The 27,173-nt window shown below is 38.5% G+C and overlaps 1 protein-coding gene and 1 pseudogene across 1 annotated transcript; both read right to left on the minus strand.

Annotated features, from left to right (window-relative positions):
* Positions 1–1,559: 1,559 nt before the first annotated feature.
* Positions 1,560–2,495, minus strand: LOC110290027 (olfactory receptor 4K14-like). Its single transcript, XM_021156498.1, has one exon. It carries the CDS (start codon positions 2,490–2,492, stop codon positions 1,560–1,562), a length of 933 nt encoding a protein of 310 aa, XP_021012157.1. The 5' UTR covers positions 2,493–2,495.
* Positions 2,496–5,298: 2,803 nt separating this feature from the next.
* Positions 5,299–21,572, minus strand: LOC110306857 (histone H2A.Z pseudogene; annotated as a pseudogene).
* Positions 21,573–27,173: the final 5,601 nt, after the last annotated feature.

The raw sequence follows: 27,173 nt of genomic DNA on the forward strand, positions 1-27,173 counted from the left end.
ATCAGTAGATACTATAACTAAAATAGAGGCAATCCAATATACATGAGTGTTATTTAGTGTTATCTATGTGACAAAATGTTCTTATATCTCCATGCAGTATGCATAGCAGAATTGTTCACAAATCATACCATTGGAAAAATAGAATGTGAATCATGACAGTAAATCATTAAAACAATTTGATCTTTCTGGCATTTTATTTAGCATTGTTCAGTAACACTTAACAAATGAATACTGTTGGAAAAATATTTTCTGTACCCTTCAATTATAGAAAAATTCAAATGTTTGTTACCAAAAAAATTAATAGATGTTTCTAAGTCTTCAAGTATTAAACTATGTGGGATAATAATAAATGCACTTGATTGAAATCCCTGGGAGACCTTCTCTTTTCTGAGGGTAGGTGAAGAGGTAATGGATTTGGGGAAGAGAAGAGATGCAGGGAGAAACAACAGGGATGGGAGGAAGGGGAAACTGAGGTCACCATGTAATATATGAGAGAATAATAAAATTAACAATGTATAGAAATAATAGTTATTGCTTGTCATCAAGTTAGAGAAAAATAAAAAATACAACTTGAAGAAAATAATAAATGAATTTGTCATAAAAACACATCATCTTAGACAGCTAGCCATCATAAATATATTTTGTTTATTCTAGCATATTATCATATTTCCCTATATTAAAAATAAAAGATATATATATTATTTTTGATTTCATATTTGTGTCTTGAGAAATAAGAGATGTATTATATATTATTACCATGTACACTACTTAAGTATATAATAATGTGAAAATATTTTAAATATCAGAGAACATATTTACATTTTTATTCACAAATAAATGTTAGCATTGTATAAAACAACTGATCTCCTTTCAGTTTTGTAGGATTCTTGATATAACTATAACAAGAATTTTATTATGAAAAATTAGCAAAGAAGTTCATTGCCACTGTCTCTGAAAGATTATAGTTCATGATTTTATTGAAAGAATAAACAGTAATTAAAAAATAATTCTTAAAATTCAGATAATTGAGAAAATCAGAATTAGGTTTCTTTATAAAAATATGTCAATGTCATTAAGATAATAAAATCTATAGTATATAAGGTTCACTGCTATTAGTGTATAGTTTATAATTTGTTTTATACTTCAAAAATTTGATATTACTGTCTTAGGTTTTGGGGAATCTGGAATAAGGTTAAAAATAATTATGTTGCCTTTTTAAAAGAGAATATATTTTTGAAGTTTTTAGAGCAATATTTAACTGAATTGTACAAAAAAAAATGTTACCTATGAGCCTGAAAAATAAATTTATGTTCTTTTATATTATCAAAGTTCTAATAATTCAATAATTTTCTCAGGTGTAAGTCAATTTAACAAAAGTCAGAAATAATGTAGAATGTTCTATATGACTAAAATGTTCAGTCTTCAGATTTTTATTAAGCATTTTACATATGCAAAGATTGTAACCAATTGTACATACAAACTTAATTCCCAAATTATAAAGCCTGTACTAATTTCAGTGAATTGTCAATTTGAAATACTTACAATGAGTTTTCTTGGCCTTAAGCATTTCCCTTAAAAAAATGGTTTTTTAACTTCTTTACAGCATTTTTCATCTCTTTATTTCTTAGTGTATAAATGGCTGGATTTAGGAGAGGTGCAAAAACAGTATAAAACACAGCAAGAAATTTGTCTAACCAGGTGATACTGAGGGGCCACACATAGATGAAGATGCAGGGTACAAAAAAGATCATCACTACAGTGATGTGAGCAGTGCACGTTGACAGAGCCTTAGATGCCCCAGCTTTAGAGCTCTGGCGAACAGCGAGAAGGATATATGTGTAAGATATGAGCAACAGAATAAAGCAGGTTACAACCACAAACCCACAGTCAACATTCATGTAAATATCCAATATATGGGAATCCATGCAAGCTAGCTTGATTATAAGTGGTATGTCACAGAAGAAACTGTCAATTTCCATATGACCACAGAGAGGCAGTTGCACAACTGCCAAAAGCTGACTCATGGCATGCACAAAGGCAATTGCCCAGGAAGTTAACACCAACCCAGCACATCTTTTCAGGCTCATAATAGTGAAATAGTGAAGTGGTTTGCAGATGGCTACATAGCGGTCATAAGCCATTACCACCAACAGCAACATCTCTACTGCACCAACACAATGGTCAAAGAAGACCTGGGACATGCAGCCTGCAAAGGAAATGATCTTTGGTTCTTTGAGAAAATCTGTGATCATCTTAGGAGTGGTGGCTGAGGAAAGCCACATATCAACAAAGGACAGGTTGGCCAAAAAGAAGTACATGGGAGAATGGAGATTCTTGTCAGTGATGATTAAGAACATGACAATAGTATTTCCAGATAGAATGAGCAGATAAACCATCAAAAATATTATGAAGAGTAAGACCTGAAGATTCTGTGAGCGGGCAAGTCCCAAAAGCACAAATTCTGATACCAGGGAGTGATTACTTCCATCCATTTTATTTAGTGTGTCTTTAGAAATAACCTGCAGACAAAGAAAAATTAATTAGATGGATATTGACCACAGACAAAGAATTGTCCATCAATTAGATGGACAATGATTTCACTAGACAAATCTTACATTCACGTTGAAAGTTAACATCTACACCTGAGATAGGAAAACATAAATGGAAAGTGGAGTCACTGTCACCTTTCAGAAACATCACTTCCCACGGTGAAAGCTAATGTGCCAAGTGCAACTCCCCAAGAAGAGAAGCATTAAATATGACAGTCATATACATGCTCTATCATGAAGTTCTTCTTACAGGGATGAAGTGAGAAAACAAGACAACTTGAAAGCTAAAAAAAATGTGTGGTTTCATGTGGAATGTCATTACTACTCATTAGTCTAGTAAAAACTGGACTGAATGTGTCACCAAAAATCATAATACTTTATCATAGAAGTGAAGTTTATACCTGCTAGGAATTCCCTTGAATTTCAGTACAAAAGTTTTAATGAGATATCATTTTTCCAGCATGGATGAGGATTCATTTGATCATTAGTAGGGTAATTTCTGTGACATCATTAAATTAAAATATTTGATTAAGATTTGGGAAAACTTTGGTGGAGGGAAGTTGTACAGAATGCCATGTAAGATATACATGGTTTGAAACTGAGATATAAAAACTAGAATCACATTTTTTTCATAAACAAAGTTTATCATAGGGTTTTTTCTTCTAGCTAAACTGATTATTGGCCTACCATTTCTAATTCATGGAAAAGTAGTAACAAACAGACCAGTTAATTCATATTTAAACCTGAAGTCTGAAAGTTATATCTGGCTCAGTGTTAGCAGTAGAAAAAAACAATCGTGAATTTTATCAATTAATCTTGATAACTCTTAGATTTTGAAACACTATAGTTTCCTGACATGGACAATGTGTCATCTATTGACAATGTGCTTTCTCATTTTGTCACATACCTACTGATAATCTATATTGTTTGAAAGAAGAAAACAAATTACATAAATATGTAAGCAAAGGGCTCCTTTGATTGTCAACGTTGAAAAAATGTAAAACTGAAACTTCAGTGAACAGCAATTATTCATGTCAAAGTATGGGTGGAGTCCTTTTACTGATCTGTAATGCAAAACACTCACTCTGAATGATGGGAAATCATTGCCCATTTTCTTCCACATTTAGTAATTCTCTTGGTGATTTTCAATTTTTCAAAGTTTTTAATCTTTTATTCTTCAAAATCTCAAGATTGAGGGAATGGAGCAGGTGAACCATGAAAAATCTCACATTATCACCAGAGTGATATATACCTTCCCATTTTTAATGAGGATCTAAAGGGAAGAGTTACGATGAAATAAAGGAAGTTCTAGAGACACTATGTAGCACATCCATTTGCTATAGAAGGATGATAGTAATAAGACTCATGTATTACAAATAAAGATATGTTCCTTCTAGAGATTACCAGACTCTGTAAGGAAACTAGACTGAAATTAGACCAAATTGGGCTGTATTCTATGACAATTTTGACATACTGAATTCTGGCTCTAAACTTCCATTTTTTATAATACTAAAAATTCACTTTGCTTTTAAAAATCCAATTATATATCATCTCGAATAATTTATAGGAATTGTAATATTACTAAATAAAGTTAACCCATGTTTAGCATAATTACCCGACTAATAATAATTTTAAATAAGTCAGGTCTTATTGATTTTTCATAAGCCATTGATATATATATATATATATATATATATATATATATATATATATATACATATATATATAAATATATATATGATATATATGATCTTTGTTCTAAAAGTTTCCATTGTTTCCATTTCTTTAACTATAAAATTAAGACAATTTAATACTGTGTTATGAATGTGTAAAAGAAAACACATGAAAACAAATCAGCAAGCTTTTATAGTATTTAGAGTCAAATGATACATAGGAATCATCTTTTTCTGAATACTTTCATGCATATTTTACAACAATATTGTTTGTACTGTGTTAGGCAAGGATTTTATTGTTAAGCTGAACACTTTTAAGAAAAGTGTGTGTACATATAATCATCTTTCTTTAAAATACTTTATACTTACAGTTCCTCTGACTTGACATACACCTATTCAGTAACAATGGGGTACGTAGATGGAAAGTGCTTATTAGCCATGGGGACTGTTTTCTGGAAGCCTAACAATCATTTCATGTTTCTTGTTTCTTTGCTCAGGAGTGTTATAAGTATTTTAAAGGGTCTAGACTCAATAGACTTTTCTAATACTTTATATGCATTTTTTTTTATCTTGGTGACAACTCTCATAGAAAATACTAACTTTGTCTTTTAGATGAATAAAATTAAAAAAATCAATGAATGAAAACTCACCAAAAGGTACTTTTATAAATATATAAACCAAGTAATTATTTTTTCTCTGATTAAGGATTTTTACTTGTAAAGTGTTTTGTATCAAAGTCCTAAACTCTGTAATAGTGTCAATATTTATACTTTTGTATCACTTGTGGATATAGTTAGAGTTATTCCCTTTAGTTGATCCTTAGTGATAGAGTCTCATGACAAAACAGTTGTATTGTAGTTGCTTATGTATCTTGTTTATTGGCAGATTGCTTTATTATGTATTCTGTAATGAACAAGTATTATGCCTCTTCTCACTTGATTTGCCTTTACATTTACTCCTATTTCTGAGCTGAAAATTATTCTATCTACTGTGTGCTTTGATTCATCAATACTGAAACTGATTAAGAGACAGAACATTATTGTGCAATGTTAGCTTATTACTGCTTATACTGATCATCAGTTAAGAAATGGTGATCTGATGCAGACACAGAGCGTGTGCTTCTTGATCATGTTTGTACTGATAATCAGTCCATAGAAGTTTCTACTTGGGTTAAGAAAAGTAGAAAAAAAATCATTAATTATTTGCTAAAAATGACAGAAGAAAAAGAACCATTGCTTAAGTTCACATAGGATGGGAATTAATAAGAGAGAGACAGAGACATAATTCAAGAATGATTTTAGAGAAGAATGTTGGAGAAATGATATGACTTACCAAACTCATGTTTTTTTCCAAGATCATATTTTCTTCCATCTGATGTGTGTTCGTGAAGACATCCACATCATGCAAAGACAGTCTCCTGGAAACACACCCCCTAAGCCTGACATATATTACTTCCTGAAATTGTCCCATGGGTTAATTCACTTGATTTTTGTTTTGAACAGAATGAGAATGCTAAATGTAATTATCTTGGACATATCTTCAGAATTTCTCTGTTAAAAATGATACCATCTGCTACATTTATGTAAAATTAGAGAGATATTCTTATTAATTACCTCAGAATAGGCAACATAATCTATTTCTCAAAGTTATTCACCTGACCAATGAGGACAAAGGATAATTTTTCTGCTATCCTAATATTACTTCATTTATATCATCAAAGTGAATAAAATTGTTTTATAGTATAAGAAGCCATGTGCTGCACAGTGTGAGATATGAGCAGAACAAAAGCCATGTTCTGAAGCATGTTCCCTAATGCCTGGCAAGGATGTGTAAAATTGGCAGGAAATTTTATTCACTTGGTTGAATATTTCAGTCTTACATGTGACTGTTAGTGATATTATCAAGTATGTATCAGGAGTCAAATTATTAAAACATATTATGTTATTAAAATTTAAAATATTTTACTGGTTTTATATGTATACATGTGAGTTGTAGTATATACATGGAAGGTAGGGAACCACTTTGTGAAATACATTCTTTCCTTCCATCTCAATGAGTTGAACTCAATCTTCCAGAACTGCACAACACACCTTCTTATCCTATGAGCCATTTGACCACAACCTCTCCTATCAGATTTAAAGAAAAAATGACATAAATGTATAGTTCCAATGTATTTGCTTCAATATTACATTTAAAATAACACTACATTAATACAAATAATTATATAAATACAAATAATAATAATAATAGTACAAAACAATAAATAAGGAGTGAGTGATAGTTAAATGTATAACTTAAACAGGGCATGGTGGTGCACGCCTTTAATCCTAGCACTTGGGAGGCCGAGGCAGGCAGATTTCTGAGTTCAAGGCCAGCCTGGTCTACAAAGTGAGTTCCAGGACAGCCAGGACTACACAGAGAAACCTTGTCTCGAAAAACCCAAAAAAAGAAAAAAGAAAAAAAAAGTATAACTTAAGAAACCAACCAAATAGAAACAAAGAATAATACAAAGAATAAACAAAACCAAAAACTGGTTCTTTGAGAGAGTCAACAAGATAGAAAAAACCCTAGCTAAACTAACTAAAGGGCCCAGAGGCAGTATCAAAATTATCAAAATCAGAATTGAAAAGGAAGACATAACAACAGAAACAGAGGAAATTCAAAACAATCATTGAATCCTACTATAAAAGTCTATACTCAACAAAACTGGAAAATCGAGATAAAATGGATGGTTTTCTACACAAATACCACATACCAAAGTTAAATCAAAAGCAGATAATCTAAACAGGCCCATATTATACAAGGAAATAGAAGTCACTAAAAACCTCCAAACAAAAAAAAGCCTAGGGCTAGATGGATTTACTGCAGAATTCTACTAGACCTTCAAAGAAGACCTGATACTAATTTTCCTCAAACGATTTCATAAAGTAGAAACAGAAGGAACACTACCTATCTCATTTTATGAAACCACAATTATTCTGATACCTAAACCACACAAGGACCCAACCAAAAAAGAGAGCTTCAGACCAATCTAGCTTATGAATAAGGATGCAAAAATACTCAATAAAATTCTTGCAAACTGAATCCAAGAACACATCAAAATGATGATTCTCCATGATCAAGTAGGCTTCATTCCAGGGATGCAAGGTTGGTTCAATGTATGAAAATTCATTAATGTAATCCACTATATAAAGAAACTCAAAGAAAAATATAACATGATCATCTTGGTAGATGCAGAAAAAGTATTTGACAAAATACAATACCCCTTCATGTTAAAACTATTGGAGAGATCAGGAATTCAAGGCCCATATTTAAACATAATAAAAGCAATTTATGTCAAACCAACAGCCAATATCAAATTAAATGGAGACATACTTGAAGCAATCCCACTAAAATCAGGGACAAAACAAATATGCCCACTTACTCCATAACAATTCACTATAGCACTCTAAGTGCTAGCAAGAACAATAGGACAACAGAAAGAATCAAGGGGGATACAAATTGGCAAAGAAGAAATACAGGTCTCACTATTAGCAGATGATATGATAGTATACATAAGTGACCCCAAAGATTCTACCAGAGAACTTCTCTAACTGGTAAACAACTTCAGCAAAGTGACTAGGTATAAAATTAAGTCAAATAAATCAGTAGCCTTCCTTTACACAAATGATAAACAGGCGGAGAAGGAAATTAGGGAAACAACTCCCTTCACAATAGCCACAAATAATATAAAATATCTTGGGTTAACTCTAACCAAATAAATGAAAGGCCTGTATGACAATGATTTCAAGTCTTTCAAGAAAGAAATTGAAGAGCTCAGAAAATGGAGTGATTTCCCAATGTTCATAGATTGGCAGAATTAACATAGTAAAAATCCCCATCCTATCAAAGGGAATCCACAGATTCAATGCAACCCCCATCAAAATCCCAACACAATTCTTCAAAGACATGGAAAGAGCAATTCTCAAATTCATCTATAAAGGCAAACAACAACAAAACAAAACAAAACAACAAAAAACCACAATATTAAAAAAAAAAAATTCCCCCCCCACGACAGGGTTTCTCTGTGTAGCCCTGGCTGTCCTGGAACTCACTTTGTAGACCAGGATGGTCTTGAACTCAGAAATCTGCCTGCCTCTGCCTCCTAAATGCTGGGATTAAAGGCATGTGCCACCACTGCCCAGCCAAAACCAATTCTTAACAATAAAAGAATGGCTGGGGGAATCACCATCCCTGACCTTAAGCTTTACTACAGCGCAATAGTGATAAAAACTACATCTTATTGGTAAAGAGACAGATACATTGATCAGTGAAATTGAATTGAAGACCCAGAAATCAAACCCCACACTTATGGGCACTTGATCTTTGACAAAGAAGCCAAATACTTACAATGGAAAAAACATAAAACCAGATACACTGAATCTAATAGAAGAGAAAGTGGGAAAGAGCCCTGAACTCATTGGCACAGAAGGAAACTTCCTAAACAGAACTCCAATGGCTCATTGTCTAAGATCAAGAAATGGGACCTCATGAAACTAGAAAGCTTCTGTAAGGCAAAGAACATAGTCAATAAGACAAATTGGCAACCTACAGATTGGGAAAAAAAAGTCTTCGTAACTCTACATTTGATAGAGGATTAATATCCAAAATATATGAAGAACTCAAGAAGCTAACCACCACAAAAACCAAACGACCCAATCAAAAAATGGGGTATAGAACTAAACCAAGAATATACAACTGAAGAATCTCAAATGGCTGCGAAAAACCTAAACAAATGTTCAAACTCCTTAGTGATCAGAGAAATGCAAACCAAAATTACACTGAAATTCCACCTTACTCCAATCAGAATGGCTAAGATCAAAACCTCAGGTGACAACACATGTTGGTGAAGATGTGGAGAAAGAGGGACACTTCTCCATTGCTGGTGGGATTGCAACCTGGTCCAACCACTCTGGAAATCAATCTGGAAGTTCCTCAGAAAATTGGAAATAGATCTACCTGAGGACCCAGCAATAGCACTCTTGGGAATATACCCATAACATGCCTTACCACACTACTGGGGCACGTGTTCCACTATGTTCATAGTGGCCTTATTTGTGATAGCCAGAAGCTGGAAACAACTTAAATGTCCCACGAAAGAAGAATGAATACAGAGGATGTGTGTGGTTCATTTACACAATAGAATACTACTCATCTCTTAAGAATGAGGACATCTTGAGTTTTGCAGGCAAATGGATGGAACTAGAACATATCATCCCGAGTGAGGTAACTCAGACCTAAAAGGACATGCATGGTATGTACTCACTAATAAGTGGATATTAGCCAAAAAAGTACAGAATACCCAAGATATAGTCCACAGAACTCAAAAAGGTCAACAAGCTAAAGGGCCCAATTAAGGATGGCTCAGTCCCACTTGGGAGGGAAATGAAAGCAATCACAAGTGGGGAGGGAGGGAGAAACTTGTTATTGAAAGTGAATGGGGATGGGGGTGGGAGAGGGGATCCTGATCTGGTATTGGGTGAGAGAAATGGACTGAAGCCCTGAAGGCCAGCAGAAAGAATGGAAACAGGCAACCTTGGGAGGTCAGAGTTTGGGGGAACCCTTCAGAATGTACCAGACACCTGGGAGATGAAAGACTCCCACGACTCAAAGGCAGGGAACTTAGATAAAATTCCTGACAGTAGAGAGAAGAAACTTATAGACCTGACCTCCAGCAGGAAGACAGGGCAGCAGGTGTTTTAGGGGGTTGCCATTCCACAGTCAAAACTGACCCATAATTGTTCCTGTCTGAAAGAACTGAACGGATGGAAATGGAGAGGAGCTTGAGGAAAAGAAGGTCCAGTGATAGGCCTAAAGTGGGAGCCAGCTCAAGGGGAGGTCCCAAGGCCTGACACTATTACTGAGGCTATGGAGTACTCATAAAAAGGACATATCATGGCCACACTCCAGAAGACCCAACAAGCAGTTGAAAGAGTCAGATGCAGATATTGGCACCAACCCATTGGCACCAAACAGAAGTTGTTGACCCCTGTGGTTGAATTAGGGAAAGGTTGGAAGAAGCTGAGGGGGAGGGTGATCCTGTAGTAGGGCCAGCAATCTCAATTAAACTGGACTTCAGAGATCTCTCAAACACTGGACCACCAACGGGGCAGCCTACACCATCTGATAGAAGCCCTCAACACAACTATAGCAGAGGACCACTGGGTTCTGTGTTCAGTCAGAAGATGCACCTAACCTTCAAGAGACTGGAGACTCCAGAGTGTTTAGAGGTCTGGTTTCGTGGAGGATGGGTGGTGTGGACATCCTCGTGGAGATGAGGCATGGGGAGAAGGTATGTGATGTGGAACAGTAGGAAGGTGGACCAGTGTTAGGTGTCTGTGTGATAAATTTTGGAGTGTAAAACAAACAAACAAACAAACAAACAAACAAACAAGAAGAGTTGATACATGTCTTCAACCACAAAGAATTATGACATGTATGCTTTAAATGTTTAAAGAAAGATATTGGGAGTGACACGGGTTCCTTTTGGTTTGAAGTTGTACCCAGAGCAGACCTGGGCGGTGACTCTGCACTGACTCCTACAGCACCTAGAGGAAATGGGACTCCCAGGTGCTCTGACATGCCCAGGATCACAGGTGAGGCCACAACATCTGCCCTAACACCTGGAGTAACTGGGACCCCCAGAATCCAGGGATGCAGGAACCCCTGCCCAGCCAGAGGCAAGGGCTTCTTCTGGTCTGAACCTGAGCCTGGAGCAGACCTAGGGTGCTGGCTCTGCACCCACTCCTACAACACGCAGAGGGAGCCTGACTACCAGGTGCTCTGAAACTCCTAGGATCACAGGATCACAGAGGAAACTCCCAGGATCTAGGAACACAGGAACCCATGCCCAGTTAGAGACACAGGTTTCGTCCAGCTTGTATCTGTGCCAGGAGCAGACCCAGAACTCTGGGTCCCCACCCACTCCTGCAACAGGCAGAGAAAGCTTGGCTACCAGGACCTCTGATACAACAGGATCTCAGAAGCTTTCACACCAGGATTTCAGGATCCCAGATGCAGCTTGACTCCTAGGAGCTCTGACAAACCCAGGATCTCAGGACCACAGGATCACAGAGAGAGCTAGACTACGAGAAGTTCTGACACAACCAGAATCACAGACTCCAGTCAGTGACAGGAAGAACAGTTAGAACTAGAGATAACCAGATGCTTGCAAATTTCATGAAGCCATTGTTTTAATAACTGAATAGTACTCAATTGAGTAAATGTAAATTTTCTGTATCCATTTCTCTGTTGAAAGACATCAGAGCCAGACAAATACCTAGGGAGCTGAAGGGGAATGAAGCCCCATAGAAGGAACATCAATATGAACTAACCAGTACCCCCAGAGTTCCTTGGAACTGTACCACCAATCAAAGAAAACACATGGTGGAACTCATGGCTCTAGCTATGTATGTAGCAGAGGATGGCCTAGTCCATCATCAATGGGAGGAGAGGCCCTTGGTCCTGTGAAGGCTCTATGCCCCAGTATAGGGGAATGCCAGGACCAGGAATGGGGGTGGGTGGGTTGGGGAGCAGGGGTAGGGGGTAGTGGATAGGGGATTTTTGGGGGGGAAATAAGAAAAGGGATGACATTTGAAATGTAAATAAAGAAAATATCTTGATCTTCGGTGTGATCTCGGCAGAGGGCCCTAAGGTCCCCAGAATACTCTCCACGCTGCAGGCACCCTAGCACAACCAGGTCCTTGAGATCACTGGTGAGTGGAATGCAACATTAGTTCCAAAACCCCAGAGAGTCTTGTGATAGCAGGAACAGGGACAAAGGACGGCTGCCTGGCCAGTGGTTGGGGTTCATTCTTGTTGGCACCACTGCTGTGCCATCTTCAGAGTGATATTGACTGCCACAGACCCTCTTGGTCCCTTGTCTACGTAGAACGGGTCTCTAGTTGCAGGTGGACAAGGAGTTGGTGAATGAATGACAGACAGATCAACAGGAGAGGTTATGTAGAATCTGAATGTATTGTCACAAAGTGAACACCAGTCTTATATAATACAGAAAATAAAGGGGGTAGGATGTCACAGCAGGCAAAGTACATTGAAGTTACCTAACACAAAACAAAGGAATGACTTCAAAAGGACTTACAGGAACCTGGTAATATTTACAGTAAAGATAAAACCTCCCTGCCTAGGGTCAGCTAATGATAGCTAAGGATTTCACACCCTAGTCACAATTTGTGCTACTCCTTTGAGCCTTGTGAAAGCTAGCACCAGGGGGTTCTGCTCTAGCAGACCTTCTCATGAATAATGTAATACCACAAACCCCCTATTTCCTAGGCCCTGATAAATTCCTGTATGAGTGTAACTTGGCTGTCCTTTTAAGTATCTGTGGAGAATCTCCACTTGTCAGAAGAATTCACCAACTTGCTTCTAATATGCAATGTAGCCTGCTATATCTGGCTGTAGTGAAGATTCCTGTCTAACTGGGATTCCATAACTCTTACATGGTAAACCCACCTATTAACTAGGCCATTGTGTATTCCCTTGTTTGGGTAAGACTGGCTACTGTCCTAAGTAATCACTCTATTCTAGCTCCATTCTTTGTAATGCCTAATTAGTTTCACTGTCTCTACTAGAAGTAAATTTGAATGTTATTGAATAGATAACCTTCTCACTGAATTCCTACTGAATTCCAAGTTTGTTGGCTTCAAGTATTTTCTTGGATGTTGGAACACTGTCAGAATTCAATCTTTAAAGGCACTTATAATAAAATAATACTAAAAGAGAGCACATGGATCCATACACCAGACTAACGCGGGGATAACGTATGAGTATACGGGTTATGAGAATGCCAAGGTTCCAGGAGGTTAAGTTTCTCTGAAACTCTTTGCCTCATGAGGGCTTCCAGACCCTGTCAAGCAGACTACACTGGAGTGTGTGTAGCAGGTTCCCAGAGGACTCTCCATGTTGCAGGCACCCTAGCACAGCCAGGTCCTTGAAATCACTGGTAAGTGGAATGCAACATCAGTTCCAAAAAATCCAGAGGGTCTTGTGCTAGCAGCAACAGGGTCAAAGGACAAAGGTAGGCCCTAGCACACCCAAAATCTTGTGATCACTGAGACTAGTCAACTCAGGAGAGCACATAGGCTGCAGAAGCAACAGAGCTTCTTGGACAGGGTACCTTAGGGCCTTCAGCCTCAGCTAGGAGACAGAGTTGAGATCCAGAGCCCTGAACACCTTCCCTGCCAGAGGAGAGTCGACGTCCAGGGAGGTCTCTGATCCCAGGAATCAGGAGGTGGATCCTAGGTCCAGACTTCTGTGCACATTTCCTGCAAGAGGAGAGATTGCCTGCAGAGAGTGTTCTGACCAGTGAGACACAGGAGAGAGATGGTCTAAAGAGGCTAAAGAATCACAGGAGGAACAAGCTCCAGCCAGAGACAGATAGAACATCTAACACCAGAGATTACCAGATGGCAAAAGGCAAATGAAAGAATCTTACTAACAGAAACCAGGACCACTGGATATCATCAGAACCCAGTACACTCACCACAACGAGTCCTGAATATCCCAACACACCCGAAAAGCAAGATTCGGCTCTAAAATCATATCTCATGATGCTGGTAGCACCAGAAAAGAAATTCCTCCCGACACATAATATTCAGAACAACAAATGCACTAAATAAAGGTGGAATATTAAAAGCAGTAAGGGAAAAAAGGTCAAGTAACATATAAAAGCAGATCTATTAGAATTACACCAGACTTCTCACCAGAGACTGAAAACGAGAAGATCCTGGACAGATGTTATACAGACACTAAGAGAATGCAAATGCCAGCCCAGGCTACAATACCCAGCAGAAGTCTCAATTACCATAGATGGAGAAACCAAAGTATTCCATGTCAAAACCAAATTCACACATTATCTTTCCACAAATCCAGCCCTACAGAGGATAATAATGGGAAAACACCACCACAAAATGAAAACTACGCCCTAGAAAAAGCAAGAAAGTAATTCTTCAACAAATCTAAAAAAAGACAGCTGCAAGAACAGAATCCCAAATCTAACAACAAAAATAACATGAAGCAACAATAGTTTTCCTTAATATCTCTTAATATCAGTGAACTCAATTCCCAAATAAAAAGACATAGACTAACAGACTGGCTACATAAACAGGCTGCAACTTTTTGCTGCTTACAGGAAACCTACCTCAGGGAAAAGGTAAAATCTTCCAAGAGGAACTCTATATTCTGAATATCTATGCTCCAAATGCAAGGGCATCTACATTCATTAAAAAAACTATAATAAAGCTCAAAGCACATATCGCCCCTCACACAATAATAGTGGGAGACTTCAACACCCCACTTTCATTAATAGATAGATCCTGGAAATAGAAACTAAGAGAGACACATTGAAACTAACAAAAGTTATGAAAGAAATGGATTTAACAGAACATATCCTAAAACAAAAGGATATACCTTCTTCTCAGCACCTCATGCCACCTTCTTCAAAATCGACCATATAAGTGGTCACAAAACAGGCCTCAACAGATACAAAAATATTGAAATTATCCAATGCATCCTATCAGATCATCATGGACTAAGGCTGATCTTCAATAGGAAAATAATTAATAGAAGAGAACAATCACATGGAAGCTGAAGAACACTCTACTCAATGACAGCTTGGTCAAGGAAGTAATAAAATAAGAAATTAAAGACTTTTTAGAGTTTAATGAAAATGAAGGCACAACATATCCAAACTTATGGGACACAGTAAAAGCATTCTTAAGAGGAAAACTCATAACACTGAGCACCTCCAAAAAGAAATTAGAGAGAGAATACACTAGCAGCTTGACAGCACACCTAAAAGCTTTAGAACAAAAGGAAGCAAACTCACCCAAGAGGAGTAGACAGCAGGAAATAATCAAACTCAGGGCTGAAATCAACCAAGTGGAAACAAAAAGAACTATACAAAGAATCAACAAAACCAGGAGCTGCTTCTTTGAGAAAATCAACAAGACAGATAAACCCAGACTAACTGGAGGGCATAGGGACAGTACCCTAATTATCAGAATCAGAAATGAAAAGGGAAACATAACAACAGAACCTGAGGAAATCCAAAACACCATAAGATCCTACTACAAAAGGCTATCCTCAACAAAAAAGAAAAACCTGGATGAAATGGACAAATTTCTAAATAGATACCAGGTACCAAAGTTAAATCAGTATCAGATTAATGACCTAAACAGTCTCATATCCCCTGAAGAATTGAAACAAAAAAGCTGGAGTAGCCATTCTAATATCGAATAAAATCGACTTCCAACCCAAAGTTATCAAAAAAGACAAGGAGGGGCACTTCATACTCATCAAAGGTAAAAATGGAAGCAGTCATTAATAGTCTCCCAACAAAAAAAAACCCCAGGACCAGATGGGTTTAGTGTATCGTTCTATCAGACCTTCAATGAAGACCTAATTGTAGTTCTCCTCAAACTATTCCACAAAATAGAATCAGAAGGTACTCTACCCAATTAATTCTATGAAGCCACACTTACTCTGTTACCTAAACCACTTAAAGACCCAACAAAGAGAACTTCAGACCAATTTCCCTTATGAATATCGATGCAAAAATACTCAATAAAATTCTCACAAAATGAATCCAAGAACACAGCAAAACATTCATCTATCATAATCAAGTAGGCTTCATTCCAGGGATGTAGGGATGGTTTAATATACGGAAATCCATCAACGTAATCCACTACATAAACTCAAAGAAAAAAACCACATGATCTTCTCATTATATGCTGAGAAAGCATTTGACAAAAATCAAACACCCATTCATGATAAAAGCCTTGGAAAGATCAGGAATTCAAGAGCCATACATAAACATAGTAAAAGCAATATACTGCAAACCGGTAGCCAACATCAAAGTAAATGGTGAGAAGCTTGAAGCAATCCCACTAAATTCAGGGACTAGACAAGGCTGCCTACTTTCTCCATAGCTATTCAATGTAGTACTCGAAGTCCTAGCCAGAGTAATTAGACAACAAAAGGAGGTCAACGGGATACAAATTGGAAAGGAAGAAGTCAAAATATCACTTTTTGCAGATGATATGATAGTATATATAAGTTACCCTAAAAATTCCAGCAGAGAACTTCTAACAGCTTCAGTGAAGTAGCTGGACATAAAATTAACTCAAACAAATCAATGGCCTTTCTCTACACAAAGGATAAACAGGCTGAGAGAGAAATTAGGGAAACAACACCCTTCTCAATAGTCAAAAATAATATAAAATACCTTGGTGTGACTCTAACTAAGAAAGTGAAAGATCTGTATGATAAGAAATTCAAGTCTCTGATGAAAGAAATTAAAGATCTCAGAAGATGGAAAGATCTCCCATGCTCATGGATTGGCAGAATCAATATAGTAAAAATGGCTATCTTGTCAAAAGCAATCTACAGATTCAATGCAATCCCCATCAAAATTCCAACTCAATTCTTCAACAAATTAGAAAGGGCAATCTGCAAATTCATCTGGAATAACAAAAAAACCTAGGATAGCAAAAGCTCTGCTCAAGGGTATAAAAAACCTCCAGTGAAATCACCATGCTTGACCTAAAGCTGTACTACAGAGCAATTGTGATAAAAACTGCATAGTAATGGTACAGTGACAGACTAGTAGATCAATGGAATAGAATTGAAGAATGGGTTCAGAAATGAACCCACACATCTATGATCACTTGATCTTTGACAAGGGAGCTAAAATCATCCAGTGGAAAAAAGACAGCATTTTCAACAAATGGTGCTGGCACAACTGTTTGTTATCATGTAGAAGAATGCGAATTGATCCATTCTATGTGGATCAAGGAACTCCACATAAAACCAGAGACACTGAAATTTATAAAGGGGAAAGCCTCGAAGATATGGGCACAAGGGAAAAGTTCCTGAATAGAACAGCAATGGGTTGTGCTGTAAAATTGAGAATTGACAAATGGGACCTCATAAAATTGCAAATCTTTTGTCAAAAGACACTGTCAACAAGACAAAAGGCCACCAAGAGATTGGTAAAAGTTCTTTACCAATCCTAAACAGATAGGGGACTAATTTTGAATATATATAAAGAACTCAAGGAGCTGGACTCCAGAAAATCAAATAACCCTATGAAAAAATGGGGTACAGAGCTAAACAAAGAATTCTCAACTGAGGAATATCGAATGGCTGAGAAGCATGTGAAGAAAATGTTCAACATCCTTAATCATCAGGGAAATGCAAATCAAAACAACACTGAGATTCTACCTCACACCAGTCAAATGGCTAAGATCAAAATTTCATGTGACAGTAGATGCTGGTGAGGATGTGGAGAAAAAGGGACACTCCCAATTGGTGGTGGGAGTGCAAGCTAGTACAACCACTCTGAAAATCAGTCTGGTGGTTCCTCAGAATATTGGACATAGTCTTACCAGAATATCCAGCATTACCTCTCTTGGGCATATACCCAGAAGATGTTCCAACTAGTAATAAGGGCACATGTGCCACTATGTTTATAGCAGTCTTATTTATAATAGCCAGAAGCTGGAAAGAACCCAGATGTCCCTCAACAGAGGAATGGATACAGAAAATGTAGTATATTTACACAATGGAGCACTACTCAGCAATTAAAAACAATGGATTTATGAAATTCTTAGGCAAATGGATGCACCTGGAGGTTGTCATCCTGAGCGAGGTAACCCAATCACAAAAGAACTCACATGATATGCATTCACTGATAAGTGAATATTAGCCCAGAAACCTAGAATATCCAAGATACAATTTGCAAAACACAAGAAAATCAAGAAGAAGGAAGACCAAATCGTGGATACTTCATTCCTCCTTAGAATAGGGAACAAAATACCCATGGAAGGAGTTACAGAGACAAAGTTTGGAGCTAAGATGAAAGGATAAACCACCCAGAGACTGCCCCACCCAGGGATCCATCCCATAATCAGCCACCAAACCCAGACACTATTACATATGCCATCAAGATTTTGCTGAAAGAACCCTGATGTAGCTTTTTCTTGTGAGGCTATGCCAGTGCCTGGCAAATACAGAAGTGGATGCTCACAGTCATCTATTGGATGGAACACAGGGCCCCCAATGGAGGAGCTAGAAAAAGTACCCAAGGAGCTGAAGGGGTCTGGAACCCTATAGGTGGACAACAATATGAACTAACCAGTACCCTACAGCTCGTGTCTCTAGCTGCATATGTTGTAGCAGATGGCCTAGTCAGCCATCATTGGGAAGAGAGGCCCCTTGGTCTTGCAAACTTTATATGCTCCAATACAGGGGAATGCCAGGGCCAAGAATTGGCTGTGAGTAGGTAGGGGAGCAGGGTGGCAGGGAGGGTATAGGGGACTTTTGGGATAGCATTTGAAATGTAAATGAAGAAAATATCTAATAAAAATTTGGAAAAATTAAAATAAAAATCTGAAAAAAAGTTCCAAACAGTTTTTTAAAACCAGTCAACTCAATTAAAACCCACTACTTCAGAATCAATAACTTTTTGAAGCCACAATAACACTTAAATATGTTTAAGACTCTAATGCAGAAACTTGGTTGATTGGAAGGCTAATTAGGCCTCCAACTTGCTCAATAGAAATTAGCAAATATTTAGGGGAGGTGGAGTAGGTGGGAGTGTGTGGGTGGGTGGAGGAACAACCTGATAGAAGCAAGGGGAGGGAAGATGTGATAGGGTGTTTCAGGGAAGGAGGGAAACCGGGAAAGGAGATAACATTTGAAATGTAAATTAAAAAATCCAATAAAAAAAAGAAAGAAAAAAATTTAAATATTTAGAGTCCTGAAATAGTAAGGAATCCAGGCCTCCTGATACAGTCTTCTGTTGTCCTTTCTTCCCAATCAGCGATTTGTGGATGTGTGGGATGACACTACCAGCAGCAATTGTAGCCTTGATCAGAGAATCCAAGTCTTCATCTCCATGTATAGCAAGCTGCAAGTGACGATGGGTAATGCACTTTTTCTTTTAATTTTTTTTTGATGCATTTCCTGCCAACTCAAGTACCTTTGCAGTGAGGTTCTCCGGGATGACTGTGCTATACAAGCAGCAGTTGTGCCCATATGTCCGTGGCTGGTTGTCCTAGATTTCAGTTGTCGATGAATAAGGCCCAAGCCAGTGAGGCTTGCTGCGAGAGGGAAACTGCTTTTGTATGCCTTTCTGGAGTCCTTCCCAGCTCTAACCAAGTCCCTGTGAGCACTGGGTGGTCTGGCCAGCCAACATTGTTCTTTCTATAGGGTTGTAATCCCCTTCCACTCCTTCGGGGCTTCTGCCAGCTCCCTCTTCCCTGTCCCTCCCAGATCCTGGTGCTTAGTCTGATGTTTGGCTGCACGCATGCATATCTGCATTAGTCAGTTGCTGGCAGAACCTACCAAGGAACAGCCAGGTTCCTGTCAGCAAGCACCGGTTGGTAACAGCAAAAGTGTCTGGTTTAGTGTCTAGAGACAGGATGGATACCAGGTGGGACAGTCCCTTGATGGCTTTTCCTTTGGTCTCTGCTCCATTTTTGTCCCACTGGAAAATCTAGATGAAATGGATGATTTTCTAGATAGATACCAGGTACCAAAGTTAAATCAGGATCAGATAAACCATCAATACATCCCATGACCCTATAGAAACAGTTATTAGACATCTCCCTACCAAAAAATAAAAGCCCAGGGTAGGATGGTTTTATTACAGAATTCTATCATACCTTCAAAAAAGCCTTAATACCAATACTTCTCAAACTATTCCACAAAATAGACACAGAAGGAGCTCTACCGTAGTCTATCTATCTATGAAGTCACAGTTACACTGATACCTAAACCACAAAAAGATCCAACAAAGAAAGAGAACGTCATCAATTTCCCTTATGAATATTGATGCAAAAATATTCAATAAAATTCTCACAAACCAAATCCAAGAACACATCAAAACAATATATATATGTATCATTCGTTATGGTGTATGATTATACAGATTCCTTAGAGTGTGACCCAGGGGAATCTCTGCATCTATATCATTTTCTCGTCCTTTTTCTTGTGTTAATTTCCTTCTGTTTGTTTGTTCTGTCCTATTTCAATTTGTTTATGTTTGTTTTATCGTATTGTTTTTATTTTATTTTATCTGTTTACATTTCAAATGTTATTCCCTTTCTTGGTTCCCCCTCCAGAAACCCCTTATCCCACCCTCCCTCTCCCTGCTTCTATGAGGGTGCTCCCCCACCCACACACCACTCCCAACTCACTGCCCTGGCATTCTCCTACACTGGGGCATCAAGCCTTCACAGGACCAAGGGCCTCTCCTCCCATTGATACTGAAAGATCCTGGCAGAATGTAAAAGGACACAGAAGCCCTGAAATTGGCAAGATAGACATCAGTGTTAGCAGAACTAGCTTCACTGATTTAGAAAAATAGAGGTGCACAATGCTCTGGCCACTCCTTGAACCTGTGTGTCTGCCAATGTTCTGACCAGGTGTGTGCCCATTGCTGCACCTTCATTAGACTCTTTCCTTGTACCCCTCCCATACCCATTTCTTGAGAATAGACATTGTTTAGATCTGGAAATCCCCTACTCTCCCCCTTCTCCTTCCCCCCCTGAGGACCTATAAAAAGTGGGACCTCTTTCCCCTCGAGGTTGACTCCTCTATCCCTGAGGGGATATGAGCTGTCCCCAGAGCTCTGGCTTTCTCCGAATAAATCCTCATGTGGTTTGCAACAAGCTCGGTCTGTCGTGAGTTCTTCGGTGTCTGCTATTGTCCTGAGGCCTGAGCGAGGGGTTCCTTTCGGAGTCTTTCAATACCAGATAAGGCCATCCTCTGCTACATATGCAACTGGAGCCATGGGTCCCTCCATGTGTACTCTTTGGTTGGTGGTTTAGTCCATGGAGCTCTGGGGGTACTGGTTGGTTGATATTGTTGTTCTTCTTATGGGGTTGCAATCCTTTCAGCTCCTTCAGTCCTTTCCTAACTCCTTTATTGGGGTCCTTGTCCTCAATCCCGTGGTTGGATGAGAGCATCTGCATCTGTATTTGTCAGGCTCTGGTAGAGCCTCTCAGGAGACAGCTGCATCAGGCTCTTGTCAGTAAGTACTTCTTGGCATCACCAACAGTGTCTGGGTTTGGTGTCTACAGATGGGATGGATCCCCAGGTGAAGCAGTCTCTGGATGGCCTTCCCTCCAGTCTCTGCTCCACACTTTGTTCCCGTATGTCCTTTTATTTTATGGTTTCTCTTTTTCTATTAATTAATTAATTAACACTCCTTATTTTATCCCCCCCCCCCCATTTACCCTCCTACTGCTCCACATCCCATTCCTCTTCCCCACTCACATATCTCCATGAGGATGTCCTCACCCTCCCACCCCACCTGACCACTAAATTCTCTGGGGCCTCCAGTCTCTTGAGAGTTAGGTGCATTGTTGTAAGCCGGCCCTTGGCCTACATGAACTGGATACACCTGGGAAGCAGGCTGGGGCTGAAAGAGACTTAGATGGCAAGAAAGATAAAGGAGCCAAGACAAACGCCTGATCAAGGGCCGCGAGTTTATTAAGAGACTGTGCTTATAAGGGGGAAGCTCCCCTCCCCGCCAGTCCACTCTTGGTGCCAGGCTGGTTTCTTATTCAGGAATGTCTCAGGAAGACAGGTTCAGCCTCTCCACAGGTAGCAGAAGAGCAGGGCAGTTGTCACTTCAAAAGAAGCCAGCCAAGTGGAAAAGCTGCAGGTGGCTCCACCTCAGTGGCCGACATGGTCTTTACCAGGCCACTTCAGGCTGGGGGAGGCTACAGTGTATCATCTCTGAATGAACATAGACCTAGCTATCCTCTACTGTATGTGTATTTGGGGTCTCATATCAGCTGGTGTATGCTGCCTGTTTGGTGGTCCAGTGTTTGAGAGATTTGGGGGTCCAGATTAATTGTTACTGCTGGTCCTTCTAGAGGATCACCCTTCTCCTCAGCTTCTTTCAGCCTTCCCTAATTCAACAACAGGGATCAGCTGCTTCTATCCATTGGCTGAGTGCAAATATCTGCATCTGACTCTTTCAGCTGCTTGTTGGGACTTTTAGAGGGCAGTCATGCTAGGTCCCTTTTTGTGAGTGCTCCATAGCCTCAGTAATAGTTGGGACGTCCCCTTGAGCTGGATCCCACTTTGGGTCTGTCACTGAACCTTCTTTTCCTCAGGCTCCCCTCCATTTCCATCCCTGTAATTCTTTCAGACAGGAACAATTATGGGTCAGAGGTGTGACTGTAGGATGGCAACCCCGTCTTCGTGCTAGAGGTGGGCTTTATAAGTTCCCTCTCTCTACTGTCAGGCATTTCATCTAAAGTCCTTTGAGTCCTGAGAGTCTCTCACCTCACATGTCTCTAGTGCTTCCTGGAGCCCCCCACCCCCCAACTTCCTATCTTCTGAGGTTGCCTGTTTTCATTTCTTCTGCTGGTTTATCCAGCATTGGTGGTTCAGTGGTAGAATTCTTGCTTGCCGTATGTCCTTTAGATAGGAACAATTCTGGGTTAAAATTTTTGATATGAGTACCATCCCTCAACTGGATGCCTTGCCAAACCTCTGGATGTGGTCTCTACAGATTTTCTTTCCCTTTGGTGGGTTTTCTAGCTAACGTCATCCCTGCTGCTTCCTGGGAGTCTCTTGCTTTCCCAGCATCAGGGACTTTCTGGTGGCTACACCCAGTTCTCCATCCCACATTGCCACACAGCTCTGTACAATTTCCTGACCCTCTGTATATCACCCCAATCTCCTTCCATACCTGATCCTGTCCCCCTTTCCCCTCCTCCTCCTCACTTTATCCTTAGTCCCTCCAATCCTCTACCTCCTGTGAGTATGTTGTTCTTCCTTCTAAGAAGGACCGAAGCATCCACAATTTGCTCTTCCTTCTTCTTGAGCTTCATATGATCTGTGAGATGTATCGTGCATATTCTGAGATTTTTGCCTAATATCCGCTTATCAGTGAGTACATACCATGTGTGCGTTACCTCACTTTTGTGACTGGGTAACTTCACACAGAATGAAATTTTCTAGTACCATCCATTTCCTTGCAAATTTCATGAAGTCATTGTTTTTAATTGCTAATACTCTACTGTATAAATGTACCATATTTTCTGTATCCATTCCCCTGTTGAGGGATATCTGGTTGTTTTCAGCTTCTGGCTATTATAAATAAGGCTGCTATGAACATAGTGGAGCAAGTGTCCTTGCTATATGTTGATACATTTTTTGATTATATGCCCAGGAGTGGTACAGCTGGGTCCTCAGATAGTACTATGTCCAATTTTCTGAGGAACTGCCAGACTGATTTCCAGAGTTGTTGTACCAGCTTTCAATCCCAGCAACAATGGAGGAGAGTTACTGTCTCTCCACATCCTCACCAGCATCTACTGTCATCTGAGTTTTTGATCTTAGCCATTCTGACTGATGTGAGGTGGCATCTCAGGCTTGTTTTGATTTGTATTTCTCTATGACTAAGGATGTTGGACATTTCTTTAGATGTGTCTCAACCATTCGATATTCCTCAGTTGAGAATTCTTTGTTTAGCTACGTATGCCATTTTTAGTAGGGTTATTTGGTTCTCGGGAGTCTAACTTCTTGAGTTCTTTGTGTATATTAGCCCTCTATCAGATGTACAGTTGGTAAAGATATTTTCCCAATCTGTTGGTTGCAATTGCTGATGTCCTGTCCTTTGCCTTACAGAGGCTTTGCAATTTTATGAGGTTCTATTTTTCAATTCTTGATCTTAGATCATAAGTCACTGGTGTTCTGTTCAGGAAATTTTCCCCTATGCTCATGTATTCAAGGGTCTTCCCCACTTTCTCTTCTGTTATATTCAGTATATCTGGTTTTATGTGGAGGTCCTTGATCCACTTGTATACAAGGAGATAAGAGTGGATCGATTTGCATCCTTCTACATGCTAACTGCTAGTTGAACCAACACCGTTTGTTGAAAATGCTGTCTTCCTCCCCGGACCCCTGCCCTGGAGGGTTTTAGCTCTTTTGTCAAAGATCAAGTGACCATAGGTGTGTGGGTCCATTTCTGGGTCTTCAATTTTATTCCATTGATCTACCTACCTGTCACTGTACCAATACCATGCAGTTTTTAATCACTATTGCTCTGAGGTCAGGGATGGTGATTCCCCTAGATGTTCTTTTACTGCAAAGCATAATTTTAACTACCCTGAGTTTTTTGTTATTCCTCTTCCTATCTTTCTGAAGAATTGAGATGAAATTTTGATGGTGATTACATTGAATCTGTAGATTGTTTTCGGCATAATGGTCATTTAAGCTATATTAATTCTGCCAATCCATGAGCATGGGAGATCTTTCCATCTTCTGATGTCTTCTTCAATTTCTTTCTTCAGAGACTTGAGGTTCTTGTTATACAGATCTTTCACTTGCTTGGTTAAAGTCTCACAAAGATATTTTATATTATTTGTAACTATTGTGAATGGTGTCAATTCTCTAATTTCTTTCTCAGCCCATTTATCCTTTGAGTAGAGGAAGGCTACTGATTTGTTTGAGTTAATTTTGTATTCAGCCACTTTGCTGAAGTTGTTTATCAGCTGTAGAAGTTCTCTGGTAGAACATTTCTGGGTCTCAAGTGTATACTATCCTATCATCTGCAAATAGTGATATTTTGACTTCTTCCTTTCCAATTTGCATCCCTTTGACCTCTTTTTGTTTTCCAATTGTTCTGGCTATGACTTCTCATACTATACTGACTAGGTAGGGGCAGCCTTGCTTAGTTCCTTATTTTAGTGGGATTGCTTTAAGTTTCTCTCCATTTAGTTTGATGTTGGCTACTGGTTTGCTGTATATTGCTTTTACTATGTTTAGGTACGGGCCTTGAATTCCTGATCTTTCCAAGTCTTTTAACATGTGTTAAAATTAGTCATATGCCTTTTCAACATGTAATAAGGTGATCATGTGATTTTTTTCCTTTGAGTTTGTTTATATAGTGAATTATGCTGATGGATTTCCTTATACTGAACCTTCCCTGCATCTCTGGGGTGAAACCTGCTTGAACATGTTGAATGATCATTCTGAGATGTTCTTGAATTCAGTTTGCAATAATTTTCTTGAATATTTTTGCATTGATATTCACAAGGGAAATTTGTCTGAGTTGTTTTTATTTGTTGGGTCTTTGTGCGGTTTATGTATAAGTGTAACTGTGGCCTCATAGAACAAATTAGGTAGTGTTCCTTCTATTTTGTGAAATAGTTTGAAGAATATTGGTATTAGGTCTTATTTGAAGTTTGCTAGAATTCTGCACTAAAACTATCTGGCCCTGGACTTTTTCTGGTTGGGAGATGGGTTTTTTTGTTTGTTTGTTTGTTTGTTCATTTTTTGTTTTTTGTTTTTTGTTTTTGTTTTTTGAGATAGGGTTTCTTTGTGTAGCCCTGGCTGTTCTGGAACTCACTTTGTAAACCAGGCTGGCCTTGAACTCAGAAATCCACCTGCCTCTGCCTCCCAAGTGCTGGGATTAAAGGCTGGCTGGTTGGTAGACTTTTAATGACTGCTTTTATTTTTTTAGAGATTATGGGACTGTTCAGATGGTTTATTTGATTCTGATTTAACTTTGGCACCTGATATCTGTCTAATAAAGCACCCATTCCATCCAGATTTTCCAGTTTTGTTGAGTATAGGGTTTTGTAGTAGGATCTGATTTTTTTTTCCCTTGGTTTCTCTTGATGTTTCCCTTATCATTTCTGATTTTGTTAATTTGGAAACTGTCTCTGTTCCCTCTTGTTAGTCTAGTTAAGGGTTTATTATCTTGCTGATTTTCTTAAAGAATCAGCTCCTGGTTTTCTTGGTTATTTCTATAGTTCTCTTTGTTTCTACTTGGTTATTTTTTAATTCATTTTATTATCTCTTGATTTTACCTCCTTGTCTTCTAATGAGAAATAGAATACATATGATTCCAGATGGGAGGGGAGTTGGGAGGAAAGGGGAGGAGTAGAGATAGGGAAACCTTTGTATGAAAAAAAAAACATTTTCAATAACTCGAAGGCACGAAAGAAACATGGAGTCTTATTCTGTTCTACTACTCCTGAGAATAAGGCGTGTCCTTAAGCATGGTTGATATGTCCAGTGTCATTCCCTTGATGAAAATGATTTTGCATCTCTCAGTAGGTATTGATTGCAAGTAGATTCTTGCATAAGGGTGAGCTTTATGCTCAATTTTTCTTTTCAGAATTAGGATTTTTTTCTGCTTTGTGTTTGTGTTGGTCTTATGAATAATGCCACAGTTTCGCTGATTTTATATGTGCATCTTTTCTGTCTGGAAAATACTATTGTGGTCATTTACCACCTCTGGCTATTACTATATTTCAGCAGAATCTCCTCTTCAGAATAGCTTCACTGATTTATGTTATAGATATGTTATTAGGAATCATTTTACTGTTCCATTCATTTAGTGATATAATAGTAATAGGTTTTTCCTAGGCCTATGACCTATAAAGTGTCAGCTTCTTGTCTTCATGAACAGCGTCAGGCATGAGATCCATTTCATTTGTTATATTTAGTTACTTTTCGGGGTACGGGTAGAATTTCCTATATCAGACTCTTTTTACACTAATTTTATCCATTCATATTCCTGCTCCAATTTCTGCTGTGTCTTCTCCAACTCTGAGTCTAATTCATGATCACTTCATCTTTAGTTATAAGACTGCTCTTTCATACTTCATCAACTTTATTTTTACTCTCCTGAGCAACCACTCCTTTCAAGTCTAGTGAACGTTTGTATCTTAATTTCAACACATACCTAACTTTATTTCTATTTTCCATGCATTCTAACATCTATAAGAAATGGAAAACTTCATATATATATATATATATATATATATATATATATATATATATATTGTTGAGCTACTCTTATATAAAACAAAGGAGGAATTAGAAGAAAAATATAAGAATTTTCAGGTAAGGAAAAATA

Source organism: Mus caroli, unplaced genomic scaffold (assembly GCF_978045245.1).
Source record: "Mus caroli unplaced genomic scaffold, Mus_caroli_1 scaffold_2, whole genome shotgun sequence".
NCBI lineage: Eukaryota > Metazoa > Chordata > Mammalia > Rodentia > Muridae > Mus > Mus caroli.